Below are 21,719 nucleotides of genomic sequence, written 5' to 3'. Positions count from 1 at the left end.
GCACACAATACAGGGGTTGAGAGGAGAGTAAGAAGGTCAGTCCCCCAAACTCAGAACAGTGATTGGCGGGTGCTGTATCTAGAGATACCAGGTCTCTGAATTTCAGCAAAGATGAATTTCCCACGAATAGTCTCATACACACCATCCACTCACAGGTGCAGTCTGGACAGTGTGCTGAAGGTGTTTTTGAAGACCCGGTCATTGCAAGGCACTCTGGTAGTTGCTGTGGGTTATGATGTGGGTTTTCATAGAAGACAGGCGCACAGCCCCCACCAAAGAACTGCAGTCTCCGAAGGAAATTGACATGCGACTAAGGGCGTGTTGTCAAAGAGGTACAAGGAGGGTGGAGAATTAGGAAACGACTTGTAACCAATAAGTCGGAACTAGCTCTGTGAACTACTCAGGCTGCAGGGTGAGTAGGAGTGTGGTAGGCGAGGGCCGAGAAAAGGCCTGAGCTCCGGGGACAGGTGAGCCTGGCACTGGCTGACCAGCAGCCTCCGGGAGAAGGGAAGGCTGGAGGCAGGTGCAAGGGCACCGAAACTCACTTCGGGCCCGCGGTTGACATCCATTCCATTTTTAAGCAACAGAAGTTTAAGGAAACACTGATAGCACAGGCCTTGAGGGGGCGAGGTAGAACTTGGACATCTAACTTTAACTGAGGCACTTGCAGTCGTGGTAGAAGCAGTGGGCATACGCAGTGGGCCGGTGGGAGTCCACACGTGGCAGTGCAGCTGAAATTGTGGGGTGAAGGAGAGGGGGCATCAGAGATGCTGAAACTTTATAGAGACCGACAAAGCTATGGGTCTGGGAGCGTCACTGAAATGTGGGTGGGGGAGCAGGTTTGGAATGAGGAGAGGAATCCGTTGAGTGTCCCACATAGTTCAGGATGCTTGCAGAACATCCGTGATATATGTCCCAGAGGCCGGAGAACAGTCAGCTCACAGCTTGTGAAAGGAATAAGGGTTGAAGGTGTAATGTTAAAGTTATTCAGCAGGGACAGGAGGATTGAAGTCACAAGTAAGGTGACCAGACGGCCCGCTTTTGGCGGGACAGTCCCAATTTTTGGCGTTTTTAAAAAGTCCCGATTTTTGGAAAGAATGCACAAGCTAGGGAATGGTCTATTTGGTCCATATAGACCAAATTGTTAATCAAGAACCCCCCGGTCATTGGTGTCCTGCTTTAAATCTGGTCACCTACCAAGAGTGAAAAAAAGGACAACAGATGCCCCGATAGCGATAGCACCCTGGGGAAATGCTTACTTCAAGGAACTTGGTGAAAGAGTAGCTCTTAGAGCGAGGTGAGGGATTGGCCCTCTGCTCCTAATGCACACAAGCAGACGACTGGGGCTTCTTTACAAGCACAGTGTGCTGGAATGCTGGGTATGATGTGCTTTATGTGTCCTCTGAATCTCAGAACTCCTGTTGCAGAGAATCATCTGGTTTTTTAATTCCGACAGTGTCAGAGCTGATGGATGATTTTATAATAAAGAACGAGCGCTCTGCATAGAAGAAGGACGCTTTAATTTTCCACAGAATTCTGAGCTGAGCAGTACTTTATTCTGTTTCTGCATCTAGATACGAGAGGGACACCCCCACTGAAGGATGTGGAAGGGGCCTTGGTAGAGACCATTGCTCTTTGCCAGAGAAACTCGCATAATCTGAACGAGCAGCAACGAGAGGTAAGAGGACTAGCTTGGCATTTAAAAGCCCGGGCTGGTCTGAAACTAGGAATTAATTCTATTTCCAATGCCCTCTCAGCCACCTGAGTTTAATTCAACTGGATTTTAATCACTGTTTAGAGCTCCCAGGGGAACAAGACTCCTGAAGTTATTCTGAGCCTGGCCTGCTCTCTTTGTTCTCGTGCAAGGCTTTGTGGCCTGGGTTTGGCTGGGCTGCAGAACCTCTGGGGCATGCCCAGCAGATATCTTCGTCCTCTGCACTGAGCTGTGTGTATTCAGTGTAGTGGTTCTGTGCGTCCGTGGTCATTTATCACCTCTTTGATTCCTTGTGGAGGAGGGCGAGCAGGAAGAAGTGGAGGAGGCTCCGGGGGACAGGGACAGCTGAAAAAGGGTAGGGGAGGCTGTGGTGGAGCAATTCTCAGTGGGGGCTGCCCATCACAGTCACCTGGGAGCACCGTAAACCCCCAGAGCACAGGCTGCTCCCCTGACCGATCAGACTCCAAGCTCTGGAGTAGCAACGCGGCCGTCCGCATCTCATATCAGCCTCGTTTCCAGTGTGCAGCCAAGGCTGGGAACCAGTGCTGTAGCTGAGCCCGGGCTGCAGAAGGGGGGAAGAGCTGATGATCTAGATGGGGGTGACAGTGCTAATGCAGAAACGGAAGGGTGAGATGTGATTTGACAGCTAAGTCCTGTAGCAGTTTCCACAAGTACAGTGTGGTCTGATATAACCTAAGTGCCCTTTCAGGGCTCAGGCCTGCAACTTACATCTGACCTCTTTCTGCTGCCGGGGTTTCTGAAATGAAAAGCAGCCGTCGCTTGTCACATATATAGCCATATATGATAGATGAAAATATTAAATCTTGGTGTCTTCTCTTATCTTATGAGATGGATATATTTCTATTCCTTTCAGATTTACATTTTTGTCTAGGAGTCCTCAAGGTTATATGTTATGAAAACCCCTTAGAAGAGAAACTGTGTATAACAAATACATGTAAATTTGTATAACAAATTGTATATGTACATGTATAAATACATGTACATTTCTATAACAAATACATGTAAATGTGGATGTGATTCCCTTTTTTTTTAAAAAAAACACCCTATTTTCGTGAGGTGATAGTTATTATTTTAAAAGATTATACAATACAAAAAGCTACCTCTGGATCTTAAAAAATTACTCTATCTCCATTCCTACCCAGACATAATCATCATTCTCATTCAGTGACCATCACTGCAGATAGGTGTTCTCTCTCAAACTCACCGCCATCAAGTTGACCCTACAGAGCAGTAGAACTGAGAAGAACCCTGGGCGTCTGAGACTGCCATCCTCTACCGGAGTAGAAGCCACCTTTTCCTCCCGGGAACTGGACGGTCGTTTCAGACTATTAACTTTGCAGTTTAGCAGCACAACACATAACCCACTAAATTGGACCAGACAGTGTTTGCTTCTAACAATAAATACAGTATAAAATTAATTTAGGAAGCTTACATAAAATGAGGAATTTCTAAATTTTAGATAAATGTATCTGTAGTATCTCTTAATAAATCTCTCTAAAGTAAAAAACTGAATAAATTTAATAGCTTAGATTTACTATGTTTAATTACTATGTTAAATAATTGCTTTCTGGTGTTTTTATCTGTTTCACATGCCAATAATTCACATGTTCCTATACCTAATCCAACCTCTGAGTCCCTTCCCTCCTAATTTTAATTAGTTACATTACTATTTGGCATCATCAGGTTTGTAACAATTACATTTTGTACCCATAATTCCCATAGTTACGTTAAGGGACCCCTTGAAGATATTTAATCTTCTGATGAAACATTTAAGGAGTTATTATAGATAGTTCATTATAAAGCTTTGATACAATTCATGTTTTCCGCCTAGTCTAGGGTTTATGGCAAATTTCAGATAAGGACAATTGCTCTTGTTCTCTTTCTTCTAAAATAAAACAAGGAAAAACACCATTCAAATCCCCAAATTGAGGTACAGTTTTATGTCATGCTTGGTTAAGTAGGGAGCAGACCAACAAGCGGAAGCCCCTGGAGAGGTGACTTGACACACAGTGGCTGCAGCAGTGGCCTCGACATACCAGGAATCTGCCAGGTGACGACGCCAGACCAGCTGGTGCTTCATTGTTACATTGAGGGTCACGGAGCCGGGACTAGCCCAATGACAATGGTAACAACAGCAATCCCTAAAACCAATCTGGGATGTTCATAGAAATAATATTTACACAAGAAGACATTTGCTATCATTATTTCTGGTCAGAAACACAGCAGAAGCCAGAGTTGTTGGGCCGATTAATAGAGAGTGTAGTGTGTGTATGGGAGGGAAAGAGACAGACAGACAGACTTCTCTTACAAGCAGCCAGTAAACCAGTAGAAAGAGTATTAAGGAAGTGATACATTTAAAGGCTGGAACAAGATATGTCATATCTTTATTAAAGCAAACAGATCCCAACTCAGACACAATTGTGTTTTTATTCTTTGGGGGTTTTTTTTCCTTGTCAAAAAAGACAAAATACTTTTTTCTTTTTCCTCCACCAAAGGAATCCTTGTTCTCGTCTCTATGTGAAACCGAATTTAAATATAGCCAGAATGATTCCCTAGAGATCTAAATTTTATACCCTTTATAAAATCTATTATCCATTATATCCATGCTGCCATGAAATCTGGACATGCCTCAGCTTATTCTATTTATAAACTCTGCTACTCTTTTCTTAAGCTTTCTTAAACTCATCTTTTCTTAAATTTTCCATGAAGGAAGGAAGAGTATCACATAGATAATCAGAGAGAGGATGGGAGTGTTAAAAACAAACAAACTAGTCTCTATGTTAAATATGTTTAACTCTCATAGGTCAAGAGTAACTATGCTTTTAAAAGCAGGTAAATTTTCTCACTTTGAAAGATCAAAGGCAAATCCACAAACAGATGCACGTCAGAAGGTAAAAAATGCTTATGCCGTAGACAGCTAAAGGAACCATGAATTACACAGAAACAAATGGTGTGATTTAGGGACAAGTCAAAATATCAATTACTGTGAAAGATAAATGAAACAATACAATCTAAGAATAAAAAGATTAAAAGTTCATAATTAGTGGACAAAATAAAGACTAGCCAGTAGATAACACTTAAAACTAATACTTTAAAAACCTACGGAGTTGCTTAAAGAGGCAGCAGCATAAAATCCTAGCCTTACAATAGCTCCAGTGAGGGCAGTCCCTGGTGGGTGCCCTGAGTCGGGCACGCAGGTAAGTGCTTGAAGGTTGGGGATTCAAACCCACCCAGAGGTGCCTTGTAAGACAAGCTTGATGATCAGCTTCCAATGATCAGTCTTAAAAACCCCATGGAGCAGTGCTGCACTACACACAGGTTCCTTAAGGCAGAATCTCCCGGATGGCAGCTAGCAACAGGCCAAGCCCGTCAGTGGCGGCCTCCCCGTGGGGAGACACGCTAGCTCCCTAGCGTGTTCCCTGGGCTGTAAACACCTCCCTTACCTCTGTTGCCAGGCAAATTCCGCAGCCCCAGGTGGCAGAGTAGGGACCATGCCCTCTTTTGTAAACAGTCTTGCTTGGTCTGCTCTCTCAGCTCTTCCTGTCTCCTGGATGTTCCCAGCAATGGGTTCCTCCGAAGACACTAGGTTAGAGCCTCTATAAATCCTTCCCCAGCATAAAAAATGCATGTTTGAAATGTGAAAATGGATTGCTTTGATTTTTAATAATAAGGCCTTGTCCTCGGGCTTTGGAAGAACACAGAATTTAGAGTCAGACACAGCCTATTTACTGGCAATGAACACTGGGAAGTTATTTCTCTAGACCTTGGTTCCTTATTTCAATTTGAGATAATCCCTTCTATAAAGGTTTATGATGGCACGCAAATGCAAAAATATAGGTAAAGCATTTAATGTAATGCTGGACACATCCAAAATCCCAAACTCATTGCCCGCCAGTTGATTCCAGCTCATAGCCACCCTACAGGGCAGAGTAGAACTGCCCTTTGCTTTCTGAGACTGTAATGCTATGGGAGTAGAAAGCCTCATCTCTCTCTCTGTGCACCTGGTGATTTTGAACTGCTGATCTTGCACTTGGCAGCTGTGTCACCTCCTACACCACTGGAGCTCCTGCCTGCTTTGAATGACTTCAGAAATATAAAATAATGTTTGATAGAGGGAAGAGTATTGGGATGGCCTTTATTAATTTACTAAGGTTATATAGAATTTTGTCAGTGATACAGTTGTACCAGAGTATATAATGAGGCTTTCAAAAAGGATGTGTTAGTCTGGATAGATAAATTCATAGACACTCCTATGTGTATATGAAAGAGCTTTATATAGGCAATTGAATATTGAGAAAACATCCCAGCCCAGTCCAGACCAAGTCCAGAAGTCTGATAATAGCCCATATGTCCAATACCAATCTACAAATTCCTCTTCAGACTCTTGAAACAGATTCAATGATGCTGAATGCAAGATCACAGGCCAATGGGTGGAAAGTCTTGTGGGTCCAGTGGCAGTAGAAGACGTGGGTCCTCCAGCTCCAGGGCTCTAGCATAGCTCCATGTATCTTGTCAGAAGGAATGTCTCGCAGGGAGTGTGAGCTATTTTATCTCCTTAGCACCTCCAAATGAGATCATCAAGCTGCGACCTGATTGACAACCTAGACTCCACCCCTCCACAAGTTGACACCAGATTATGTAACTGCCACAAAGGACATGGGGAATTTCTTCTTTTTTTTTTTTTAAGTATCATTTTCATAAACTTTTGAAGCTCTCTTACAGAAGACCTAGCAGAAAGCTCTGCCATGGCTCCTGTGGCCCTGCCCTCGTCTAAGACACACAAGCTTGTAGTTCCAAGGCCTTGACTATGTAACTTCTCCTGCCTGGCGTCTCCCAAGCCTAGATTGTAAATTGACTTGTTATAGCTATGTTCTCTCCTTCTGTGGGTGTTTGTACGTCTTTTCTTCCCCCAGTGAAATGCTTCCTTCTTACAACCTTTCCCAACAGATGTATGTAGAAGCACATTTCAGCCTGACAAAGGCAGCTACCATCTGATTGATGGTGGCCTCCTGTTTGTCACTGTAGAACAGTATCTCTGGGATTTTAATAATAATTTTCTGAAAGTCGACCACCAGGCCTTTCTTCCGAGGTACCTGTGGGCAGACTCAAACTGCCACCCTTCCAGTCAGCAGCACAGTGCATTAACCATTTGCACCACGCAGAGGCTCCATGCCGGTGTTGGTGGTTAGCAGTAACATAGCACTTTGGTTCTTCTCTCCTCCCTGTGCTGTTGTAGGCCCTCTGGTTCCCATTGTTGGAGGCAGTGATGGCCCCGCAGAAGCTCTCCAGCTCAGTTGCACCTCATCCACACTCTGAAGGTAAGTTCATCACAGCGCAGGTCCACCTGTCACCCACCCAATTTTTAGCTGCCAAAAATTACCATTCTGGTGCTTTTCCTTAGCATCATATCCTTATTCTTTTCTTACTGAGCCTGTATTTGCTGGTCTCACGTGTTCGTGTTTAATTCTTTCTATGACACTAATTATGTCATTCGTCTATGCTACTTTATGATAAATATATCAAACTGGCCTTGGCTAGCTAAGGTTCTAAGAAGCTATGTAAATTTGCTGTTTTGCACTGACTTTCAGGAAAAACGGAAAACTCTTATTTGAAGCTAACCTTAATGTTACCCTTTTATCTTACCAGCCCTGAAGTCTTTAACCATGCAGGTTCTAAACAGTATGGCAGCATTCATTGCCCTTCCATCCATCTTGCAAAGAATCTTACAGGTGAGGAAAAGGGGGGAAATATTAAAGGTTGCATCATTTTAGCTAATAGTGTAGTTATCTATAAATAACAGCAAATTCAAGCTAATGTTTAAATCGGGCTCAAGCATTATGCTGGTAAATTTCTGCATTCTCTGGAGACCTAAATGGCCCTCATTCGTGAGTCCCCCTGCCCTCTGTTGGAATGGGTTTGCCGGCACATGCCTGTGACTTGCAGTTACAGCGTGCCCCCTTCCTAGCTCACTCTCAGCTTGGGCTTCCAAGAGATGAGCTGCCTACTGTGTGCTTCCTGAGAGAATTAGCACTGGTTGTGATTTTTAAACTTCACAAGCATAGGTCACTTCTTAGGTTCTAGATCTCGTCTTAAAACCTTTATGATCAAGACTCATCTCTTAAAATCTAGCCAACTGTGTGTTCAAAGCCATTGTAGGAAACTCCATTCCTGCTAGTTCTCTTTTGCAAAAAGCCTAATGTTTCCTACATTATCAAAGAGAAACTGTTTTGTTTTTTTTAATCATTTTATTGGGGGCTCATACAACTCTTATCACAATCCATACATACATCCATTGTGTCAAGCACATTTTTACATTCGTTGCCCTCATCAGTCTCAAAACATTTGCTTTCTACTTGAGCCCTTGGTATCAGCTCATTTTCCCCTCCCTGTTCCCCCCTCCCTCATGAACGCATGATAATTTATAAATTATTATTTTGTCATATCTTACACTGCCCAACGTCTCCCTTCACCCACTTTTCTGTTGTCCACCCCCCAGGGTGGAGGCTATATTAGATCCTTGTAATTGGTTCCCCCTTTCCACCCCACGCTCCCTTCACCCTCCCAGTATCGCCACTCACACCACTGGTCCTGAAGGGATCATCTGCCCTGGGTTCCCTGTGTTTCCAGTTCCTATCTGTACCAGTGTACATCCTCTGGTCTAGCCAGACTTGCAAGGTAGAATTGGGATCATGATGGGAGGGCCGCGGAGAAAGCATGTAAGAACTAGAGGAACGTATGTTTCTTCGTTGCGACCCTGCACCCTGACTGGCTCGTCGCCTCCCCCGTGACCTTCTGTATTTTCAGAAGGACTTGTGAAATTCTGGGGATCATCGTTAGAATTGTACTCATAATCCTTTTTGTCTTCATGCACCTTTTATTGTAGCGATGCAACAATATCTGACCGTGTTATGATGCCGTTGGTCTCATTTTCTAATGATTTGTATCCAATGGCAAAACTACCGGTCTTTTAAGACTCTCCCAGCTCTGCATCCTGTCTGGGTCTTTCCTGATCCGTCTGTGCCTAGTAGTCCCTGTCGTGACATAGAATACTGTCCTTAGAATGTCTTTGTACACATATTATCTCATTTGAGCCATAGTAGCTCTCATGAATAATTTGTTGATATAGACTACTTCTCTTATACCCATTTCAAAATATCTTAATCCTGAGGTTTTTAATCATACATGATGTAATATCTCCATAAGGCAGGAATGTTTTAATTTACCAAGTAAATTAGAAAAGAATTGAAGCCCTAGAGCTAAAGGCAAGTTCTCTCAGTATATACGTTTTGCTTTGTGTTAAGCTTTAACCATAAATTGTGAACATGTTATAACAAATAAAAACCTCTTTTGCCCTTGGCAAAGCACATGAACTGTGTGTGTGTGTGCGTGCGTGCGCGTGTGCGTTTAGAGTTATGCTGATGGTACTCATTATCATTTTCTTATTTTCTACTTTACCTAGCTTTTAATTTCTAATAATGAGTAGTGTGTGCTCTTTTGGATTCTCTTGCTTGCACACGTGACTGTTGCAGTCCTAAACCCACCGTCCCTTTACATTAATATCTGTTTTCTCACGGTGCTTCCGCTGGAGCTGTTGATGTTCAGGAGACTCCAATTCAGAGACGTCTAACTGCCCCAGGGGGGTTCCTAGGCTGTAAATCTTTATGGAAGCAGAGGGCCTGATCTTTCTCACACACAGCAAATTGGGGGTTTGAGTTACCAACCTTTGATGGGCAGCCTGCTGCTTTAATCAGTGGGCCACCAGGGCACCAGCTAGCAGCTGAGCTCAAACTCACCTGCCTTTGAGCCAGTTTCAGCTCTTAGCGACCACATAAGACTGGATAGAACCGCCCCTCCAGGTTTCCAAGACTAAATCTTAAGTGAGGAGAAAGCCTCATCTTTCTCTCCTGGAGAGGCAGGTGCTTTTGAACCGCTGACCTTTCAGTTAGCAGCCCAACACATAACCCACTGTGCCACCAGGGCACCCACAGCTAGAGGCAGGTAGAATATTACCAAAACGTCTATTGGTGAAGGAGGAAACTATGGAGAACTTAAATATCTGGCCTGCCACTAGTGGCACAACCTATACTACTGCCAATGTCTGCCACCCTTAATTCATGTTCTTTCCTATTACATCATATAAGGTTTAGCCATATGATTCAGTCCCTCGTCTTTTGAGGATTTCAGCTCATTAATTATAAGTTACCCTGTTGGGTAATTGCACACTTTAATCATTTCAACCAGCGATTATTGACCACTCACTCTTTCCAGTATTCAGCCATATGTTAGATAAAAATCACAGGTCTCACCCGAAACAAACTCTCCTATGAGAGATTGACAGTGTTCTGATACAAGCCGCCCTGGGTCTCCAAGCAAGTGATAGTGAGGCCATGTGCTCCATAGCCCATGGAGAACGAAGTAATTGCCAGTTGTGCACTCCAACCCTTTTAGCCCAGAGGATTGCTGTAGGAACATCCGTGGAGAGCATGCTCTTACCCCTTGCTCCCGGCGACTGACCCAGGGTGGGACGTTGGGCGAGCCAGTGTCTTCCCCAGGAACTATTAGCACTGAACTTGAAGAGCAGTCGGTCTCTTCGTAGGTTTCTGGACTACACAAAAAATGAAGTTGAGGAGCTGACAGTGATAGCCCGTCAGTCACATAAGCTAGGACAGGGAAAAGACGTCTTCAGAGGGACGGAGAGAACAAAGCAGGCACCGAGGAGAGAGCAGTAGAGAAAGATGTGTGGAGAGGGGCAGAGAGAAAAGAGCAAGTGGGAAGGAGAGGCGACAGCCTGGAGAGGAAGTGCTGGTGGCATCTCACATGCTGGCTGTTAGGGCTTACCTGCATCCCTTTGCATGGATTCTTAGAGCACTGCAGTATCTCTGCAATCATCTTTCAATGTAAGACTGCGTGCGTTTCTGAAAATCCAACTAAAGGCGTGCCAGTCAAAGTATCTGTCCGCCACAGACGGGGGGATTAGAAAGGATATGAACAGGGATGCGTCTGAACTGAATGTTAAAGAGCTAAAGGAATCAGTGGCCGAAAAGAGATAGCAATATTCTACCAGCGTGGCCATACAAAGACTAACATGAAAGCGTGGTCTGTCTGGGGAGTGATAACTGTAAGCCTGTTTGGAACATATGTGAGAATAAAGGAGAGTCACAGTGCTGAAGTCCGAGACAGGCAAGGGTTGGGCCCTAAAATGCTTCATAAACCATGTTAAGGACTTTCAGTTTTATTCTAAAACTAATAACTTGCCATCCGTGTATTTTCAGCAGACTTTTAGAAAGACTACTCAGGCTACATTATAGAAGATAAACTGCAAGTGATCAAGGCTGAAGTCCGAGAGGTCCCTGGGATATCATAGGTCCTCAACGTTTGTGTGTGTTATCCAAAGTAAAGAAGAGAAGATGCATTTGGGAATCCCTTAGATGATAGAATCCACTGGGTCATCTGTTTAACTGTAGGGCAGATGAGAGAACCAAGTTAACCGTGATTTAAGGTTCATGTGCCTAATAGTGAGCAAGAGAGGCATACCGGACTCTGGTGTTTGGGGAAAGAGGGCAGAAGTGGAAATGTAAATTTGGAAGTTATGAGCAGAAAGTAATACTGGCATTTTTGAGACGAGGTAAGCATTATTAAGAATGAGTTCGTGAGACAAGCAGGGAGGCGAAGATGACATTGTAGAAAGCACTAAGACACAAGCCTGTTTACCTGTCTGTTTCTGCTGGACTACAGGGTCTTGAGAGGTACACTTTGCTTTCTACTCTAATTGCCATCACAGAGCCCAGAGGCACCGGGAATACAGTAATATGCATTCAGTAAATATTTCCAGAGTGAGTAAAAGCTCAGGATGGATTAATTCCACTTTTGGCTAAGATGAAGCAACAGAAAACCAGGTTTACCCTGCTATCTGTAATAAAAAATGGACAAAATATATGAACTCAAACTCACTGCTGTGGGGTCAGTGCCAACTGGAAGCGACCCAAAGGTCCTGCCCAGAGGACAGGGTAGAAATGCCCCCATGGTACTGTGAATCTTTACAGGAGTGGAAACCCCCTCACCACCGAGCGACTGGTGGTACTGAGATGTTGGCCTTGCAGTTAGCCACCCAGTTCGTAACCACTAAGCCGTTAGGGTCCTTACACAACTCGTGTTTCTGAAAGTGGGGTGGTTATCGCTAGATGGAGGCTGCAAAAGCAGATATCTACGCTTTCTTTAGATTATGGGCTATCAGACGAAAGGTTTTAGCTACCAGGAAGACACTGGGTAACTTTGTTCTGACAAGGGGGCAGTGGACCAGGTTTGGGAACCTGTGCACTCAACGTGTGATCACACAGGACAGCGATTCCCAAGGAGCAGGAAACAAGGTGAGCCTCTACCTACCCTATCCTGAAGGTCTTGAGAAGGAGCCCCGGGGATGCTGGGGGCTAGGTGTTGGGCTGCTAACCACGTGCTTGGTGGCCTGAACCCGCGAGCCACTGGAGTAGCGGGAGAAAGCCTGCTCCGTGGTAAAGATCTGCAGCCCAGATTTGACTCCGTGGCCATGGGTTTTCTGTGGTTTCGTTTTGCTTTGTTTTGTTGTAATGTTGTCAAAGAGTTTTCAGGCCAGTAGGGGGACCCTAAGCAGTATCTCGCATACTTCTGCATTTGAGGAGGTGGGGTCAAGAGGTGACCACAGTTTGCAGGGCAGGTACCAGGAGAGAACTACAGAGAGAGATTACAGAGATGTGCAGAGGGTCCCCTCAAGTGTCCAGCAGAACATGCATATGAGGAAATGCCAGAGAAAAGAAAAAGATTCTAGAGAACAATACTAATAAGCCCACTTCCAATAAAGTGCCTTTCCCACCAGCGAGACTGGAACGCTTCATCACTTGGTAACTTAGTCGCCCATGCTGAGTCCTGTCACCATCAGCCCTGGACCCAACATGCCTCGCCATGCCTCGCCATCTAAAAGCCAAGCCTGAAAGGGTCAGGCTAAGTTCAAGTATCTTGGCTACAGCCCAGAATAACGTAGAAGATCCTTTGAGAAGTTCAAAAGAGCATCCAGTCGTGTAAAATTCACAGCATCTGACCTTCAAGCCAAACCATAGATCTGCCAAGAATCTGCCAAGAATCTATGCTGGCTGGCCAGCGAAATCCAGGTATAGCAGAGGAGGCCATCAGAACACAAGAAAACATTAGGGAACATGAAGACAGAGCAATATAAACAATTGAAACTGAAACAGAGGATAGGGAATCCAAAAACAAGTACGAGCAGGATATCAACGAGCTGTGGAGTAATTTGAAGCAGCCCGATCTGTGTCTAGCGATTTGTCATGCCTGATGACATGTCCAAAGTAAGCCAGGTGAAGAAGTCCCACCATCCAGTAGAGGTCCAGCAAAAGCAAAGGACACCCTCTGCACGATGGGTTGACACCGAGGCTACGACAATGGGAAAAATATGAGGATGTGCACGGTTTTGTTTTCTGAAACATAAGGTCGCCATATGTTGGCACTGACTCAACCACAACTAACAACAGCAAATATGTGTGTCTCGAAGGGGGAGTTAGAACAGAAATAAATATTCGAAGAAATATTGGCTGAAACTTTTTCAAATCTGTTGAGAACTATTAGCCCCATCTTCTCACCTCGAGGTCAGTGGTTGAAACCCCCAGCCACTCTGCACGAGAACAGTGAGACCTTCTGCTTTGTAGGGTGGACAGCTTCAGACACCCTGCGCAGGGTCGCCCTGAGTCGGGCGACTCCATGGCTGTGGGTTTGGTATTTTGGTTTTTGGTTTGTTTTTGTTTGGTATTGGCCCAAACTCGGGAAACATGAAGAAAACTATAAGGTATGTCATAATTGCTCAAAATCAACCATTTAAAAAAATTATAAAGTCAGCTACAGAGAAGAGACACATTATATACAGGAGAACAAAATAGGGATGGCAGCCAATTTCTGCAGAACATTCATAACCACTTCGACTTAATCGAAATTTCTGTAACACTCTACCCAGAGCCCACATTCGTCTCAAATGCATGTGGGACGTTTACCAAAGTAGACGATTCTGCAATATAAATCGAGTCTCAGTGAATTTAGAAGGATTCAAGTGAAAGGGTATGTTCTCTGATCATCATAGAATTAGAAGTCAATGATAGATAACAGGAAAATTACCAAATATTTGAAAAGTAAATACACTTCTAAGTAAACTATGGATCAGAGAAGAAATTAAAAGGCAAGTTTAGAAAATATTTTGAACTGAATAAAAAATGTATCAAAATGTGTGGGTTGCAGTCAAATGCTCAACCACTGAGCTATCTCCATAGCCCAAAGCACATCTGTGGACAATTGGACATCTTCTTACAGAAGAGTCACAAGGAAGGGACAAGCCAGCCAGGGTGCAGTATAAAACCGACAAAACACATAACATTCCTCTAGTTCTTTAATGCTTCCTGCATCCCCACTATCATGACCCCAGTTCCACCTTACAAATCTGGCTAGACCAGAGCATGTATTCAGTACAAATAAGAGTTCAAAACACAGGGACTCCAGGGCAGATAAGCCCCTCAGGACCAGTAATGGGAATAGCAACACCATGACAGTAGAGGAAAAGTAGGGGGAGAAAGGGGGAACAGATCACAATGATGGATGTATAAACCCTACCCCCCACACACAGGGGGACAAGCAACAGAAATGTGGGTGAAGGGAGACAGAGGACGGTATAAGATATGATAATAAAATAATTTATATTTTATCAAGGGGTCATGAGTGGTGGGGCAGGGAAAAGGGAGTTGCTGATACCAAGGGCTCAGGTAGGAAGAAATACTTTGAAAATGATGAAAACATGTATAAATGTGCTGGGTACAATTGATGTACAGATTGTTATAAGAGCTGTAAGAGCCCCCAATAAAATGATTTATTAAAATTAATAAATAAACTCAGTAAGGAGACAACTAGAATTAATGAAACCAAAAAGACAGTATTTTTCATCATAAGGTTTACTTTTAATGTGCATGTGTATTCCTTTGAAAATATGAAAAAAAAATTGTTAAAAATGTCAAGTGTGGAGAAGAGAGCCTTAAATTCACAGTAAATGTTTGGGCTTCTGATTAGTCAGGAGTGAGGTGAGGGGAGATTAGTAGAGAGAGTGTGGCAACAGCAGGAGCAGACTAATCAGGAAAACTGCCAACCAGAGAAAGAATCAAATAGCCTGACTATGAAACAAACCAGCAAACGTTTTCTCGTGGATTCCTACTCAACGCCACCTGATAAGACAGGGTAGAGCTGCCCTATAGTGTTTCTTACACCGTAATCTTGATGGCACATCTTTCTCCCAAGGAGTGACAGTGGCTTCAAACCGCTGACTTTTTCTGTTAGTAGCGAAATAGTTAACAAAATATTCAGCAGAATTCAGCAAAGATAATGTTATTGATATTGATGCCATCCAATGAATCTGTAATAGAGACGGCTTGAAGGCAGAGAATGAGTCAGAGAAAGGATGGATGGATGGTGGATGGATGGATGGATAAAGACACTGTAGGAAGAGGGCATACTTGGGAGAGCAAACCCCTTCAGCTGGTTGCAAATGTTTTGGGTGTCCTGCATTCACAGAGGTTTTTCTCTTGTTCTTTCAGAAGAGGTATGTATCAATTCAGCACTAGGTTGCACCTTAAAAGGAGCCCCGGGGGATTAGTGGTTCCTAGTTGTGCTTCAATCCCCAAGGTCAGCAGTTCAAAGCCACCAGCTGCTCCGATGGAGAAAGGGCTTTCTGCTCCTATAAAGAGTTACAGTCGTAGAATCTCACAAGGGCAGGTCTACTCTTCCCTATAGGGTCAGTATGAGTTGGTATAAACTTGATGGCCATGAGTTTGCACCTAGAATGTAATTGTGTAGGTCAAAGAAGAAGTTCATGAAAAATTATAAGTTTGCATATTTATGTCATTTAGAAAAATTAGCTTTCCTAATTGTCGTATCCTACAAAACAAGTTCTCTCTCCTTTGCCTACCTCCCTTCCACTCCAGTTCCAAGCATACCTCTAATGTAAACTTGCTTAGCGTCCCCCCATCCGTGAAGGTAGAGACTATGCCTACTTTGTTCACTCTTTTATCTGCAGCACCTGGCACAGTGCCTGGAACATAAAATAAGATTAAAAAATGTCAGTTGACCAAATCATCTAGTGCCTGTGCATAGTTCCCAACAGTTTACGGAGTACTTTGTCTTCGTTATCTATTTGGATCCCGAACAGTGTGAAGATACTGAGTAAGTAGCCATGCCCTCTTTTTGAGGAAAGGGCCACTCTGAAAGATTACATACTAGGGGAAACCCCACAAAACCAGATGTGATGTGAGGGGCATAGTGCATTTGGAGTTTGTTCCACCAGGTCAGACTGTTAAAGCTTTCTATTTGAGGTTCTGAAAAGATTGTGTAACAACGTGAGACCAAAAAAGTTCTGATTGTGGCAGGGCGGGGGAGGGGGGGGACTGGTTTGGGCCCCATGACAATGCACCTGCTCATGCAGCCATCTCATTGCACCAGTTTTTGTCAAAAACCAGCATGCCTCTCTTGCCCCATGCACCTGACCTCACTCCAGGAGACTTCTTTTTGTTTCCACGAATGAAGAGGGACATGAATGGACAGTGATTTGACAACGTAGAAGAGGTGAAGGAAAAAACAAGGGAGATGCTTTCAGCCATCCAAACAGATGAGTTTGAAAAATGTTCCCAAGAATGGAATCGCAGATTTGGCAAATGTATTAAGCATCCTGGAGAGTACCTGGGGAGAAGGTAGGGAGCGGCAGTTACTAGCTGCACAGTTGCTCCCAAAGACAGACACTCAGTTTTCCCAGAAATGATGTTCACGTGATCAGAGGTTCTCAGAGATCTCTCTGACCTCAGCATGTTTCTTCAGACTGATGCCTGGGACCTGAACTCTACAGGCTTCTCTCCCCAACAGCGAGTGATAAGTGAATGTTGTTAAGGAGCCAAATAGATGTCCTATACATTCTGCCTTCACTCCTTGATTGATCGTTATGTCCAAAGTAATTCTTTCTAACGAGGGAATTGAAACAAACACATGAGGGCACCATTTGTGTGTGTGTGTGTGTGTGTGTGTGTGTGTACATAAACACGTACCTGTGTGTTTATAGATACTGGGTCCCAGAAAGCAGTAAGGGAAAAAATGGCCACCACCTCTTTTTCTGGTGTGCATTTTGGAAAGCAGCTTTCCGTGGGCCCATGTGTTCACGTGTTCTTTCAGTCCACAGACAGGTTAGAGAAGCCTTGGCAATTACTCATCGCTGAAGAATCTCACTGACTTCTTTGGGAAATCACTTGAAAAACCCGTGGACTGCGTACATGCTGTGCTGGGAGCCTTCAGCTCCCCTTTGCAGTCTATAATTTATGTTTTCCCAGCAGGAGTTAAATTTTCATGAATTTGCCTTTAAATTATGTATATTGAAGTGAAATGCGCTGATATAAATATAGATATGACTATAAAGCTTCTTTTTCCAAGAATTTGACCTTCGATAGACCTTTTTATTTTCCCAAGCACCCACCACAAACAAAGACGAGAGTGGTTCTGTACTGTAGCTTTATTGGCATATTGGATGCACATACCATAATAGTTCCTTTGTAGTAAGATATTACTCAAGTATCTTGGGCTGAAAAATAAGTGGACTTAGTGAGCCCCAGTGGTATAGAAGTTATGCATCGGGCTATGATGCACAAGTTGGCAGTCCAAAACCACCAGCTGCTTTCCAGGAGGAAGATGGGGCCTGCTACTCCCCTACAGTTGCAGTCTCAGAAACCCACAGGGGCAGCTCGGTCCTGTCCGATAGGGGCACTATTGACTTCACGTCAGGGAATTTAAAGAAATGAAATGCTTAGGGTTGGGTTTATTCAGGACATGTTATAAAGTTCTGTCAAGTCTGTTAATAAATGTCCAAAGGGCATGCCACTTTGCTGTAAGCCTCAACTCACAGGCTGACTCATAGTAACTCCAAAGGCCACTGGAGTGTGTTAATTAAACTCATGGATTATGATGTGTATAAATTGAAATCCGAACTTATCTGCTTAATAGTTTTGTGACCTTAGAAAATTTTACCTAACCCCTCTGAGCCTCACTTTCTTTATTCATAAAAGTTATTCAATGACCTTAGAGAGATGATATATGTATAGTGCTTATCACTGTATTTAACATATGCTACGATTAATGGAAAGCAGGTACTCTTATTATTACTGCAAACTCAAACTCTCCTATTGGCATAGGGAAGACTCATTTATGGCATACATAACCTCTTATTGAAGTAATGAACTTAATGTATTCATTTATTTGCAATTTTTTATTATAATCCTCAGTCTAGCCAAAGGTACACTAAAATGATCACATAGATTAGCTGATGAGAGCATAGATTGCATAATAAAACTTGATAGTGGGGCAAATTGGCAAAACATACCAATATTCATAAAAGATGCTCTTCAGGCCGTAATGCCCTTTCTATGAATCTTGACAGGACAGGTTCAGAGATTCAGACCAAGATTGGCACCACTAGCACTGGGCTGGGGATGATGGGAAAGTGCTCGCAGTTACTTTTGTTTGAAAAAAAAAGATATAAAAGTATGTGAAATGGTCACTTTTTTTTTACACTGAGAAATGGATTTCCCTCTGTGCTTTCTCTCTCCTTCCCCAGAAATTAGAGGAGAAAGTACTTTCGAACAATCGCCAGTGTTTATCTCTGGCGGTTTCCCCAGATGTTATGAAATAGACAAGCTGCCTGGCGTAGGGCACGGGAGAAGCAGCGGAGGAGAGACTGTGTGCTCAGCTATCTGTTGTTTCTCAGCCGTGACTCGGTGGGACAAGCTTTGAACCACTGAAATCTGCTTCTAAACTGAAACAATATGTTGGTTTGGGCCAGGAGGTGGCTAAAAACTCCTTTATATTGTGTGTGACGCAGGAGGAATTACTGCATAGATTCTGCAGGTATCTTGGTTTTTACCATAGCAGACAACCAGAGCTCAGAGTGTTGCTAGTTCATATGAAGGATAGAGAGCCCTGGTGGCACAATGGTTAAACATCAGCTGCTGACCGAAAGGTTGGCAGTTCTAGTCCGCCAGCCTTTCTGCTGTGTACAGATTACAGTTTTGGAAACCCAAAGAGGCAGTTCTCACTGTCTCCTAGGGTCACTCTGCGCCACAAACAACAAGATGTTGATGGTGCGGAGGAGAGAAGGCTCACAAAAACAAACGCAAAGCCAAGTTTAATTAGAATTGCAAAGCTTGGTGTTAAGCAGTGAGCATGAATATTTAAATTTTATTTTTCAAAAATAGTTGAGCTGGTCAGAGACTGATGTGCATTTCTGATGTAACAATGCGTACTTTGTGGTTGTAGAAAAATATGTAAGAATATTTGGTGATCAACAAAAAGAATATTTGGTAATTTTTGACAACTTCTTGTTTAAAGTAATTTTGGGGGGGGCGTTTTAAAACCTTTATTAGATAATCGGCCACTAGTTTTCATCCACATTGACTGTAGGTTTTTGAGAGTGGTGACAGGCATGGAGGTAACCAATGTGTAGAGCTTGTTTGGGGAATCTTCATTCCCCATTGCGTTTCCTGGACAACCGTACACGGAGATGGTCTGGGACATTCCGGATTCCTTCGGCCGCGACAGCTTTGCTGAGCCTTGTGTGGATCCGTCCATCTGGTGTCCCCACCTCCTTCATGGCAAACTTCCAAATCTCCTGGAGTGCCTGAGGGGCAAGCTTCTTGAAGCCCACGCCATGATGCACCTGTGAATGTTGATGGTGTACTCTGGTCACGAGCTCGTTGATTGCCGAACGCCCTTCTTCTTCTCACCACCCTTCTTTGCGGGAGCCATAGTGCCGGGACTCTAAAGTAATTTTAAAATCCCCCAAATCATAAATTTTGTCATTTTTTTTCCTAATTAGGATCCAGTTTATGGAAGAGGAAAACTTGGAGAAATCCAGGGACTTATACTGGGAATGCTGGAAACCTTTAACTATGAACAAGTAAGTTGCTTGCTATTGCTAAGCCTTTCCAAAGGTAGAAAAAAGAACTATTTTTTTCTCTGAAGCTAACTTTTTTTTCATAGTTTCTTTTTGGGGTTTTTTTTTTACAGTTTTATTGGCACGTAATCCACATGACATACAATACAATCCTTCAATCATATCAAGAATTGTACAATCATTTTTAGAACATTTCTCTCCCCCCCTATGATTAAATAGCTTTTAAAATGGGTTGTGTAATCACATTCAGTTCTAGTGCCCCTTCCCCCTCCCTGAAGCTACCTTTTGATACTAAAGATCACATGATAGAATTTTGGGAAGGCCAATGACTTCTTCATTACAAATACCCTTTTTTCAGCAAGATGAATGACTATATATGTGGACCTCACCAGATGGCATACACAGGAATCAAATTGACTACATCAGTGGGACGAGACAGTGGACAAGCTCCATATCATTAAGGCCATCAATTGTTCATATAAAAGTTCATATTGAAGCTGAAGAAAATTAAAACAAGTACATGGGAGCCAAAATATTACTTCCCATCAGAATTGAGACCATCTCAAGAACACATTTGTCTCACTGAACACTAATGACAAATGCCGTCACCTGCCATCCGTATTTAACCAGTCTGACACCCACTGTTTCTCCCATGGCACTCTACTTCCATGGCTGGGTTCAATAATTCATTGCAATGCCACACAGAACTCATGACAGTCTTGATGGGGTTTGTTAGCAAAGCAGGTGAGAAATGCTCAGGATATAGTTGTTCAGTCAGGAGTGTGTCTTCTCTGCTGGGCCTGCAGGCAGGCTTCTCCCTGGCCCTCAATCTCTTGGCTTCACCTCTGCCCTGCTCATTCAATGTTACAGAGTTCTTTTAGGACTGCCAGTAAGTGCCCAAAGGGCATGCCACTCCTTCATAGGCCTCAGCCTGAAGTCACTCAGCTCCAGTGCCATGGGTCAGCTAACCCAGCTGCCCCACTTAAGTGCCCAGAGGCACCCCACTCCACAAGCCAGCCTCCTGCTCAAAAGCCCCCAGCCTTACTTGCTCTGTGGGCTGGGAAGCCCACCACTGTCTCATGCTCTGCCTCCAGGTCACGCTGCTGTTCCTCTGGTTTCCCTGTTTCCTTCATCAAGGAGGTTCCGTGTGTAGGGATCTCAGTGATAGGGCACGCTCTACTCCCAGCTCTTCTGTCCTACTGATCGTGAGATCCCCTCCCTCCTCGTGCTTCTGAGATGCCAGCAGGGTGGCAGTCACAGGGAACCCTGTTAACAATCACTCACAGCTGAGTCCCATCATCCAATCAGTATCTTCCCCACCTTCTTACTCAGAGCTATCAGAAAAGTGAAGGTCAGTCGATAGGAGTCTCACAAAGGTGATAGTTGGAAGAGCCTTATTGAATAATTCAGTGCATTAAATAATAATCACATTGCAGTGCACCTGACCCAGGCCATTGTATTTTCATTCACCATATAAATAAATATACATATATATGTATGTATTAATATTTTTTCAGAATAAATGCATTCTTTTTATTCCATCTTTTGTTTAGATTAATGGAAATGAGATTTCTTTAATTAATTTTTAAAATCACTTTATTAGGGGCTCATACAACTCTTATCACAATCTGTACATACATCAATTGTGTAAAGCACTTTTGTACATTCATTGCCCTCATCATTCTCAAAACACTTGCTCTCCACCTAAGCCCCTGGCATCAGCTCATCATTTTTTACCCTCCCTCCCTGCTCCTCCCTCCCTCACAAACCCTTGATACTTTATAAATTATTATTTTGTCATATCTTTCCCTGTCCGACGTCTCCCCCCAACCCACTTTTCTGTTGTCCGTCTCCCAGGGAGGAGGTTATATGTAGATCCCTGTAATCGGTTCCCCCCTTTCCAACTCACCCTCCCAGTATTGCCACTAACACCATTGGTCCTGAAGGGATCATCCGCCCTGGATTCCCTGTGTTTCCAGTTCC

The 21,719-nt window shown here is 43.6% G+C and overlaps 1 protein-coding gene across 4 annotated transcripts in view; it reads left to right on the top strand.

Moving 5' to 3' along the window:
* Positions 1–21,719, top strand: part of VPS8 (VPS8 subunit of CORVET complex) — a 285,882-nt gene that overhangs the window by 206,803 nt on the left and 57,360 nt on the right. For all 4 annotated transcript variants that reach the window (XM_045296423.1, XM_045296425.1, XM_045296426.1 and 1 more), the window contains 4 exons: positions 1,575–1,678; positions 6,972–7,053; positions 7,382–7,464; positions 19,659–19,739. In XM_045296423.1, coding sequence (XP_045152358.1) covers positions 1,575–1,678; positions 6,972–7,053; positions 7,382–7,464; positions 19,659–19,739 — 350 coding nt within the window. The remainder of the gene's footprint in view (positions 1–1,574; positions 1,679–6,971; positions 7,054–7,381; positions 7,465–19,658; positions 19,740–21,719) is intronic.

This window comes from Echinops telfairi, unplaced genomic scaffold (assembly GCF_000313985.2).
Source record: "Echinops telfairi isolate 266 unplaced genomic scaffold, ASM31398v2 ScPeMD7_7407;HRSCAF=8445, whole genome shotgun sequence".
Lineage (NCBI taxonomy): Eukaryota > Metazoa > Chordata > Mammalia > Afrosoricida > Tenrecidae > Echinops > Echinops telfairi.
The sequence above is the reverse complement of the archived record's forward strand: the minus strand, read 5'-3'. Positions and strand labels throughout refer to the sequence as shown.